The sequence below is a fragment of the Equus caballus genome, chromosome 22 (assembly GCF_041296265.1).
Source record: "Equus caballus isolate H_3958 breed thoroughbred chromosome 22, TB-T2T, whole genome shotgun sequence".
Taxonomy (NCBI): Eukaryota; Metazoa; Chordata; class Mammalia; order Perissodactyla; family Equidae; genus Equus; species Equus caballus.
The window spans coordinates 11,406,410-11,418,547 of record NC_091705.1 but is presented as its reverse complement, the minus strand read 5'-3'; the positions used below and the strand labels follow the sequence as shown (position 1 = coordinate 11,418,547).

Genomic DNA, 12,138 nt, shown 5'->3' with positions numbered 1-12,138 from the left:
TTACAGAGGATTTTGATCTGCTCCTGCTCAAAACTCTTTGGAGTGATATATTTTAGTTCTGGTTCAAACTGCTTCAACGGGAAATTTTTTGAAAAGTCTTTGGTTTGACTGAAGTTCACTTTCAGAATAAAAAATTATATACTTTAGTCCAACTCCAAGCCTTGTTTTCAGCTGTACCTTGAACGGAAATACAGTCTTAGTTACATAATCTCCTAACTCAAAAAAGTAGCTGTCACTCAACCCCAGCAGACTGCAGCCCTGAGAGAATGCATGCTCCATGTGGCCAGAGCTCATTTTTTTCAAGAGAAGTTAGAAATCCACAGTTTTATGAGTCTCCTGATTTTTAAATGTTGGCAACAAATTCCAATTTTTAAGAACTAGTCTATGGGCCAATTAACACACATTTGTGATCTGTCTCTTCTGCAAACTAAAGATTAATAACGTCTCAAGCTTCTCCAGATGCAGAAACTGAACTTCAGTAAGTCCTCGGTTTTCCACACAATACAGATTTTGACACAAATGCCAGTCCTAACAACAAATTATGATTTCATCTCATGATTAGTTGAATATTTAAAATAGTGAATATTCTTACTTCTTGCTACTTAAACAAGAATGATAAATACAGACTTAGTCATTTAACCCCCACTGTAGTCTAACCACCACGTGTCAACACAATTTACTAAGAAGAGCCAGTTTAGTGCTCAAAAATGCCACATATCTTCTGATTATGACAATTAGAACTTATAATACTTTTTTGCTTCTCCAAAATGAGTCAGATAAGCTTTCTATGCACAATTCACATGAAGAATGATGAAATATCATGGTATTTTTCTCAAGAGTACTTTGATCACCATTAGTATAGACAATTTCACCTATAACTTTATCCAATGGTGAACTGCCATTATCAAAGTGATGAGATAACACAGTATTCTCTTCGGAGCAAAAACAAAAAACAAAAAGAAAATAATGCGCATACATAAAACTTACATAGCTACATATGTTTAGGTAATATGAAAAAAATAAGAAAGAGATAATCAGGTGAAATAATTAAAGAATAATGAGAATCTGTCTATAAATCAGATACCAGATCCCACATAGTTTTTGTAAAAGTTGGCTCTTATGTTCTCAGTGTGAACTTTAGTGATTTCAAGATCAAGGTGATAAGCATGTGAAATTAAACAAGTATTAAATTTTGAAGAAATTATAGTATTCAGATGGACAATATTTATAGAAAGAAAGAAAAATTCTTGGGTAAACAAAGAAACAGTAAGAAGGTAACCAATTCAGAAATCCTCTCAAGTACCATGCCTATGAAAATCACAATTAGCTTACCCAGGCCTTGCCCTTCCATCTTCCATCTTGCCCTTCCATCCCCAACCTGCCCATTTACCGTTTCTCTGCATCTCTTTAGGATACAGGACACGGGCTCAAAGAGGGTAAATTACACTGCCCTTTGTCCAGTTCTGAAAAAATGCTCAATAAAAAAAAGGTGAAACTATGATAAAACTTTTTTTCTTACTATTAATAAACTTTATTTATCTCTGTTAACCTTGTTTTCCATGACTGACTAAATGGAGAATATGGATAATTATAGAGATCTGCAACATTGAAATCACAAGAAGATTATGGATTCCTCCTAATGTTTGGTAAAATATTGACCTAAAAAGGAGAATTTCCACAAATGGAGCTAACTGCAGATCATGGTATCTGTTATTACGGGTCTACAGAAAACAAGGTCAGAAAGAAGCTGGACAGATCATCCAATTTAACATCCAGTTTGCAAGGAGCTGTTAACTACACCTTGCAAGATCTCCAGGGGAGTTATATCCATGTGATACGAGCATGTTGTATTAAAAAATGTGGGAAGCAGATAGCTCCCACACAACAGAGAGAGATTTACCACTATATTCTTAGTTAACGCTTGTGTACAGAAACCAGCAGATATTTGCAAATTCATTTCCAGGTCACTGAAAATAAAACCCAGAAAACCTACTTTCATTTATGTGTTGAAAACAAAGGTACATGAGATTATTTCTGCAGTGTTACTGCCTGTTCTTAGAGCTACCCTCTAAAACAGGATTATAAAAGAATATTTTCACCAAAATAGTAGCCACTTATAAACAATTAAGTATGCTTTACTGAGATACATACTATTGTTTATGTTTTTAGCCAATTAATATTACATTAATAAAGACTGGAAAGTTTAAGAATTAATAGACTTTAACCAATAAATTTCAGCAGAGTTAGCCAAAACACATTTTTACTAGACCCAAATGAAGTATCTTTCATTCATTAATACAGAACCACGGGGCATACTTAGACATCTAAGCCTCAATTATCTAAAAAGAGTTCCTAGGGAAACAAAATACTTTCCATTTTCATTCTGTAACTGCTCCTTAACGAGAGAAAGTATTTTTTCTTTTTTGGCATTCTCTCTTTTCTCTCTACCTCAGGACATATTTACAGATGCACTGGCTGCTTTACAGACATGCTAAAAGTTCTTGCTGTGGTTGATCAAAGTTGGAATGCCTGAGGAAATTACTCAACTTAGACAGCCTGGAATTATATCTAGCCAAATAGCTACAGTGCTCTACTTTTAACATGTGTTAAAGTAATATTTTAGCTATCCTGGATGTAAGTTGAGAGAACATTTGTCTGCATCACATTCTGTGCACACTTGAGTCAAATACAGTATGTTGAATACCTAGCTTTAGTATCTGTGACAGTTCATTTTTTTAACTATTCAATTACACAAAAGATAACATACTTGATGTTAAAAAAAAAATCTCTCACACACAACAGCATACGTATTAGGAACTAAGACTTTTTATGATCTTCTTAAACCATCCAAGTTCTTCTGAAAAACGTCAGAATAAATGCAACAAATGTTGATATTTGTTCATTAGAGCATCTGTTGATCTGGCACACAATAATGTGCCAAAAAATAGAATGACATTTTTCTCTATCTTAATATTTTAATAAAATATTACTAAATATTTTAACAAAAAAGCAATGAACACCTGTACTCACCTCCTATTATTAATCTGCCTAATTTTCAAATAAAAATATAATATAATTAAGCAGAAAAATGACATCACAGCAGTTTATTTTCATGTTCCTTTTTAATTGAAAGCCACAGAATTGTAGTATAAAGAGTTACTTGTCAAACATAACACAAATCTCTAAAATAAAATATTGGCTTCAATAGACTTGCACATCTGAAATAGTTTTAAACTTTGTTTTGGTTGGATTCTTTACGATGTCCAGGAAGAGGTTAGCACACACGGTACCTGCAATTGTCTTTTCCACATGAGCTACAATTGAAAAGACAAATGTGGCTGTTTCTCTACTAAAGCCAAATTTGGCATCCACTTATACTTCCCTTCAACCTAAATAATCACAGCTTTTAACCATGCTGACAATAATATGGAAATATCACTCAAAAAGAACCTAACAGACCACAGGATTATAATAACTTAAACCTTCCTTCTATGAAAAGTGAAGTGAGGACATGGTCAGAACTAAGGGGGAGAGAGAGGTTTACTAACTTAGAAGTAGTAACTCATAACTATGATATATTTAATTAAAAAGACTCCAGCACACTAGAAAATGTTAACATCTGCACATATTCCAAGAGAGGAAAACATAAATGAGGTCCTCACTCTGAATTTTCTGAGAAATCTAATAAATGTTACAGTGCTGATACCCTATGTTATGGTATACGCATGTCTTGAACTGTCAGGAAATGTGTTACCATCCAGGAGGCTGGACCCTGCCTGAGAATGACTGCCAGGAAAAATTCCCTTGTAGTGGAAATGGCCAAAGCACTTTTGTCAACCAGGATGCCTAGGATTCAATTTTAAGCTGTTTGCTCTGCTATAGTGAGATGCAATCCTTCATTATTCTAACATTTAGGTAAAGCCTGCCACACACATAAAAATTAGATAACAGAGAGAATGAAGGAAAAAAAAACTGAAGTAATGTTTGTTCTGTTTTGAACAGGATTTAGGATACGATCTTGATGGGATTCCTAAAAATTATGTAACTTAAGTTTCTTCCTCATTCCTTTCCATAGTCTTAATAAAGGCCTGGGTCTGAGAGATGGAAAAAACTTAAAATCAAAAGGCAGTCTTTCAGATTGAACTACATGATATCAGCCTGTGATTTTGCTGAACACAGAAAAATCCTCTTAGCCTACCTCCTTCATTACCAAAAGCAAAAAAACAAAAAACAGTAGATGTTAGGTTACAAAAATTGATGCCCCCAAACGATACAGATCCAAACATACACTCTCTCTCACACACACACACACACACAAAATGATTAAATAATCACAACACTATAAACCCAAGGGCCAATGAACCTAATATCTCTATTAATATAGGACAGGAAGACATTTTACACTCAATCCAAAAGTCTAAAGTGCTTCCACATAACCAAAACACAGGATTACCACCAACTCCACCACACTACCAAATGTAGCTTTAAGTAGCTCAAAACTGAAGTCTAAAATGTAGTATATTCTCAGAGAGTTAACAACCCCCAGAGCAAAATAAGGGCTCACACATCAAGCCATATGCTCCTCAGGACTGCTAAGTCTGGTCTTGGACCATATCTTCTACCAGATTCAGCCAAGAATACATCTGATAAGGTCTACAGAGCTCATGAAGAAATGGCTAGAAAAGGGTGAAAAACTGTTCATGTTCCCATCAGTACAAAGTAAAACATAACAAGCTCTGTACTTAAGTGTCTCGAGTTGGCCAAAAACTAATACATGATTTTGAACCAGTGTAAAATTAATTTGAAGTGTAAGAATTGATTCAGTTTTCTTCTTATTCTAAAAAAATTAAAAGAGAAAAAAAAATCACTGCTTTTCCACCAAGCAAGTACTTTGTGCTAGAGAGCACGTTTAATCTCTAGGGTCTTAGAAAAAGAGCAGATGTACCTAATGTGTAAACACAAACAGTAAGTTACAAGTTGCCCCTTAGTACTAAAGGCAAGAATCAGCATCAGCACTCAAAAAAGTGTTTTAAAAAGAGCGTAACTTACTTTTACTGTCCCAGGCTAACTGGGTTCTGTCTGGTGCTTCTTTGTCTGCACATGGCCACCCACAGCCTGTCTTCTAATTAAATCAATGCTCTAGCAGCAGAACAAGCAAACAAGTTGCCTCCCATCTGCGTACAGCTCTTCAGGACACATTTCCCTTGGTCAGAAGGTGGCAATTCTTGGGAGAGGTGATTTTCTCTGCCTCTTCACAAGAAGAACATGGATACTTGGCTGGATGCAACTCCATGAAGTGTAACTGTGTGTGTACACCTCAAAAAATAAAACAAAAAATGCAGAGAAACATAAAGACTCTATAAACAGCTGGAATACACAGAAATACTGAAGCACCACTGGAACAGTGCTAAACAGGCAAAACAGGGTCTTTGACTGAAATAATCAATGATACCAAGGTGAAAAAAAAAGTAAAAAAAGCATCTAAAGTCAAAACTCAAATTTCACGCAATGAAAACATTTTAAGTACTACAAAGGAAAAGGTAAAACTCCTTGCTTCACATACATAAAAAAGGACTTGCCCTCCATTACAGAGAATAGAAGATATTACCAATGGAAAAGAAAAATGAGACTTCCAAGGGTGGTAGATCTAAAATTACACTCATCAGTCACATTATGGTTAATGGGCACTTGTGTATACATGAGCTAAATGCATCAAGCAGTCTTTCCAATGTGTGGAAACTACGCGTGAAGAAAGAGGTGGAGGAAGCAAGGAACCACTGAAATACTCAGCTACCCTCTGCTTATGAAAAGATGATTTCTGAAAAACAAAACGTTTAGAAAAATGGAGATGTTCATTTATTTAAATAATTTTTTAACCTCACAAATAAAGAGAAATGACTGTAAAGCAGATGATCCTACTTTTTTGCAATAAAAACAAAATAGTGAAGTCAGGTAGGGAGCAGGGTGTGGTTAAGCACCAATTCACAAAGAAATCCCACCAGTGAACTTGCTCCAGGTTTGGTGAGAGAAAAGTGTGTATATGAGCCCTTCGCAATGTTCCCTTCCATCCTAGGTATGCCCATATGCCAGAAGCAAGCCACATCGTCTCCATGACCGCTAAGTATTTCGAGGACTGGCAGGTCTCAGGTGCTCGCCCTCCCCCGAGGCACACAAGACAATTCCAGCCAAGGGATATAGCCAAGGGAAGGGGGTGTGGCAGCTGCACAGGGACCTGGGCTATGGTCCACCAATAACAAACTATTCAACAGTGATGACACTGGAGATCCCTGCTTTAAAGAAATGCAGGTAGAGCTGGCTCTGGGTATAAGAGGATGTAGAGATACACATAAATGTGTAACAATATTATATATAGTAATATAAATATATAATAATGCAAATACCTACTTTTTTTTCTCTCATACTCCAAACTATCAGTCATCTGGATAAGAAGTTACTTCTTAAAGGATTCTTCTAGAGTTTATAAGCAAGCATTATATTGGATTACATAGAGATCCAAAGACAATGGACTGATTTTAGCAGTCATATAAAAATTTGTACCCAATGTAATCTCCTCTTTAAATGCTAAAGCATTTGGACAATAAACTAGTTTGAACCATGTACTACCATCTTCTCTGATCACCGAGAGCCTTAAAAGATGAATCAAGTCAACAAAAGAACTGCAGGATCCACTTAAACATAACCTAATTCCAACAAAACATTTTTAACAAAGGAGCCTGTGCAAGTTGCCTTTCACTACATGAAATTTAAAAGCTATACCTATCACTATTTTTAAAGCACAGTATTCTACCTACCAAAATAATAGTTTCCAAAATGAATTGACCAAAATGTCTCAAAAGCTACACCAGGATCTTCAAAATCTCAGTCAGATTCATTAATCTTCTCACACAAGACTACAAATAACCTCTCAAAAGTCTGTCATTCACATTTCACCTATTATTCCTTATTAGAACTTTTAAAACAAGGTCTTAATAGTTTTTTAGAAAAATATGATGTGCAAAGGGAACTTTACTAAGTATTTTATGAATAGTTCATTTTCTATCAATCTATGAAAGACTTTCTACTTTAGCAGTGGCATCATTACTCATCCAGTCCATCATGACTATCTCCAATTTCCTCAAAGAAGAAATTCATATCAGAAGCTATACGATGTGAAACATGCAAAATTATGGTCCAGAATCTAAAATCCACTGTCACTATCTGAACCAAAACTATTTCAAAAGCAGTCATGAAAACAATTGTCTTCCACATGTATAGCCCCAGATATGAGGATCAAATTCTTTCACAATATTTATCTTCTCTACTAAGCGTGAAATCAGAGTTGTACTACCCAATGGATAGAAGTCACTTTCCCATCAGTTATAAGGATAATCTCCAAAAAGCTATAAATAAAAATGAAACGAGATCAAATCAATTTAAGAATAAATTATTAAAATATGATCTATAAACCGACCTTTCCATTCCCTTCCCCATATTTTGAAGACAAACAAAATTCGCTATGGAGCCATATCATTTTCATTTCCACACCGCAGGACACCCCTCACAGGGGAATCGCCAAGGGAAAAGCTGGCCAGTTTAATGAGCAGGAACTTACAAACTCACCTCCCTCCCTTATTTAAATGAAGGGAACACCCCCTTTGTGTCCAGAAGTGGTAGTCTTAGGATGACACCATTTGTCTGCAGCAGTAACCCAAAAAAGATGAAACTACACAAGGTAATTGATTTCCAAGAAAAGCTCAAAAATGATGTGTCTAGTTGGCCTGCATAAGTGTGTGAGTGTGTGTGTGTGTGTGTGTGTGTGTGTGTTTAAATTTCTTTCTCTTTCACCTTGTTTCTTCCTCCTCTGTGGCGCTGAGTTGATATCAGTGTACTTTTCAACATTTGGGTAAGTGCAAATTTTCATAGTTTTTAAAATACAAAGCTAAATATCCTTTGTAGCCAATAAGGACTATTAAGCCATTTCAGTCATTTCATCCACCATTAGTAAAGTGTTCAAGGAATTCAAACCAATTTTAGTATCTGCCTAAGCAGTACTGTAACAGGTAAGTTTAAAAAGTACAGTTTTTCTTAGTCAAAAAGCATATCCCAAAGTCAAAAAGAAAAGGTATGATGATTGTCCAGACCTATTCAATAATTAGGACAAGACTTAGCTCTACTGACCAAAACTAAAGATAAGTAGCTACTCTCAAACATAAACAGTATAAATCAGACTCTGTGGGACTTTTTATCAGACTGAAAAGACTCGATATTGTTACCTGTATTTTTTTAAACACAGAAAACAACAGAGTCCAATTTTCTTATATCTTTCCACTGACCCAAACTATTACAATACTTCTTCAACTGAACTTTTTATTTGAAAACCTCACCCTGTTAGGTGGTGAATCACAATAACACAAGGTGACTAAAACCGCAGGGGGCAGTATAACCATGACTTCCAACAATATTCTTAGGAAAATTTTTTCAGTTTAGTGTACCTTGGCCTTTAAACTACTAAAATATATTTCAATCAAACATTCCATATAAAAATAAAATTTTAATGATAATTAATTAAAATTCTTCCCCAAATTTAACAATTAAAGGGGGGAAGTACACTAAACTCACTCAGGCCAGGATCCTCCTACACTACCATTATCCACATAACATAGTTCAATCAAAGATACTAGAACAAGTTTGTTCAAAAAAGAACTTCATATCTACACTCTTAAAAAACACAGGTCATCATTCAAAATTATAAAGCTCACTATTCCAAAAGGTATTTTTAATCATTTTTAAGTATAAATATGTAAACTCTCTAAAAGTAAGATTGATTCATCACTGTGGGAAAATGTAATGAAACAGTCAACATGATTATCAAAGTTATTCTAAGATGAAAAATTAAATTTTAACCTTTTTAAAGTTATTCTAAGATGAAAAGAAAAAGAAAAACAATTTTACTCAATTTTGTATTCATGGTTGCCATTATAGTCTATCCCTCAGCTACTCATTAACCTTCTTTCCCCAGACCCACACTGACTCCATGCACTAGTAAATCTCAGGATATTATCTTCTGCACAAAGGAGAGTAATTTCAATTAATAATTGAATTAAGTTGGATGAAGTTTTCCTTAGGTGCGTGCTTTGAGTAAAGGTAAGATTTGGTGGTAAGTACACCAACCTGCTTTCTTACGTCACTTTTCTCCTTTTATCCACAATATATAATTAACCTTTTCTTGACACTGTAAAACATGTCATTAATAATTACCATAAATAGTCACCTCATATATATCATTTCCAAAGCACCTCATAATAGTAATAATCACTAACATTTAAGGAGTGTTTACCATGTGTCGCACACTGTTCTAAGTGATTGCCATAAGTTAACTCAGTTAATCTTCAGAACTTCAGAATTAAGTAGGAATTACTATCCGCATATTATAAATAGGAAAACTGAGTCAAGGAGAGTCTGTGAGGTACCCAGGGACACATGACTAATGATTGGTAGAGTTGGTATAAGATGTATCGGTCATGATAGGAGAGGACCACATATGTCAAGTCAGATGCCTCAGGGACCAAACTACAACAGAACTGGTGTCCATCATATATGTTCACCTTCCTTGACTGCACTAGGACCAAGCTGAAGGCAGTGACAGGGGAGGTTAAAATCTACAAAGTATGAGAAAAAGTGTAGCTCCACAATTAAGTAGGGGAATGCAGAAAACACAGCTAGGACTTTTGGTAAACTCTTGGGCAATTTTCACAGGGAAAAGCAAGGCCTGGACTGACAGGGTAGGTGCACTGATAAGAGAGCCTAAACAAAAGGGCCACAATCCAGCCACCAGCCACTAAGGGAAGAGTTATTACTCTAACACCCCCTCCCTCAAACTCATCACTGTTTTATCTTCATGTCTTATTTGATGCCCCAAGTACTCTTCTCAACCAGAAAACTATTTGTTCCTTATAATCCTCTAAACTGACTGACACAAATCTATCTTCTCTAAGGTTGAGCAGCAGAAGTGAGTCTTCTGAAGGCTTCAATATCCTCAAAAGAAACGCATCCTCAAGGTTCCAGAATAAGAGAACTGAGAGATCCTTTGGAGTACAAAGAATTATGAATTTGAGAGCCTTCCCCACTGAATTCCTCAATGTCTGCAGTTACCTGGAGACCAGCCAACAATTACACTGCACAAGACATACTTCACAGAACATAGCCTCAGAATATATATTTAACTGTTAGCTTTGTGAAGAAACTGCCCCTTCCTCTTTAGACACTTCTAGACAGCAGAACTTTTTGTTTTCTAAACAACGGAACATATATTCCTTTTGGAGGGAGTTAAGAAATTTTCCTATTGAAAATACTGAGGGAATTTAAGTATCCAGGCACCAGTAACTTTTGTATTCATGAAATTCACAAAGTGGGAAAAGGGAGTTTAATGAATTTTTATATTACTTAGAGAAGTCTTCAATGAAAAAAGCCTAACAATATCACAGCATTCTTCATAACTTTGTCAATATTGCTAGGAAACATTGGTCATATAATTGATGGTTGACTAACTCAACAGTTTCGAGTCACTGAAGAATAATGAACATAAACTCTCAACTATTTTAAATAAAACATAAACAGAGAAAAGAAATACCTCAAGTTCCACCAGAGCTGCAGTCACTGCATCTGTTGCTAGAGCGCCAGCCTGTAGCTTTTCAATTGCCTACAAAACCAAGGGGAGAGATTATTCATTGTAAAACTAAAACTTCTCAAACACACCCAGAAACTTTCCAAAGGCTTAAAGATGTGTGGGAGACACTTACAGTTAACAAAAACTGATCACTAGTTCCATTCCATACTTCAAGATATAAGCTACTTAGATTTAAAACAAGTAAGCGTTTATATTCAGAATAACTGATGATACAGCTCACTTACTATTATTCAAATTAAAACAATGAATAAAATCTAGCCACTAAATGCAAAGCAAGCGCAGGGAATTTAGTAAGTGAAAGGCCTTTATTCATCACAGGGCAATTCAAAATAGCCATAGAAATTATATGAATTCAATTTGGTTCAAATATCCTGCCAATTCATATTTTATACAGATAATTGAATCCCAGACTAAGCTAACAACGTCTTCTCCACTGTTACTATACTACAGAAAACAGTGACTCTCAGTCATAGAGGCATTTCAGAACCCTTAGATGGTCACATACACATGACAAAAGCATTTTTGATACTATAATGTATTTTATATTGAGATAAATCATATTCTTTTGTAATATAAACTACAGAGAATAAAGGTCTATAAAATCATCTTGCTTCTTGGGTATAAGTTAAGATAGGAAAGAGAGAGAAGGAAAACTGATTTCTAAATGAACTATTAAAGCTTCAGTTTAGTCAACAAAAAGAAAGCTCAAAAACTAAAAACTGTTTTCCTCATCAAACTTTTAAGAAGTTCATTCATTGTATAAATTGAGGATGCTGATTATACATTCCAAATGTATTAGGTTTCTAGGATTATCCTTCTATAAAAGTAAAACAGTATTTCTTTTCCATTTGATAATGAGATTTCACAATTTGAAAATAAGATAAAAAATATAAAACAGCTTAGAAAACTTTTAGCTTTACTATAAATTTTTTAAAAACAATGACAAAATATTCTTATTCATTTATGGAATTTCATTCATAAGAAAAAGCTTAGATCTCTCATAAAGTATAATCTTTCTTTTAAATGGTATGTAAATATAAATGAAAAGAGCTGAGAGAGAACCATATTTACCTGATATACAATATCCAATTTACATGCTATTTGCATAAAAAGTAATGGAAGGTTTGCCTACAAGAGTATATAGTCAAGATCAAAATAAAAACAAACAGTTTTTCTTCTGAGTCCATTCCTGCCTCCACATTAAGTATTCAACAATTTAGCAAAACCTCAAAAACCAAAGAGACAAAAGCACAACAAAAGTACAAGGGCAAAGCTAAACTCAGGGATGACAATGAATTTGCTATGATACAAACTATGTGATGAAAAACAGAAGGAAAAAGTACAGGATAATCTCCCTAAAAAACCACCCATTTTAATTTTTTATTTTTTTCTTCCCTTCATAGAAAGACACATTGGCCGCCTTTGAGCTGTTTTTCTCAACCCCTTCTATA

General features: G+C 34.8%; 1 protein-coding gene across 12 annotated transcripts in view; it reads right to left on the bottom strand.

The window, feature by feature from the left end:
* The window catches only part of TASP1 (taspase 1), a 244,078-nt gene that overhangs the window by 216,825 nt on the left and 15,115 nt on the right, over window positions 1-12,138 (bottom strand). For 10 of the 12 annotated variants that reach the window (XR_011430799.1, XR_289232.4, XM_001492241.6 and 7 more), the window contains one exon: window positions 10,631-10,699. Coding sequence is in view for 8 of the 12 variants with exons in the window: in XM_001492241.6 (XP_001492291.1) it covers window positions 10,631-10,699 (69 nt within the window). In the remaining 4 variants the exon portion in view is untranslated. Of the gene's footprint in view, window positions 1-5,049; window positions 5,317-10,630; window positions 10,700-12,138 lie in introns of all 12 variants that reach the window. The other 2 variants (XM_023626111.2, XM_070247229.1) reach the window with 1 other exon arrangement.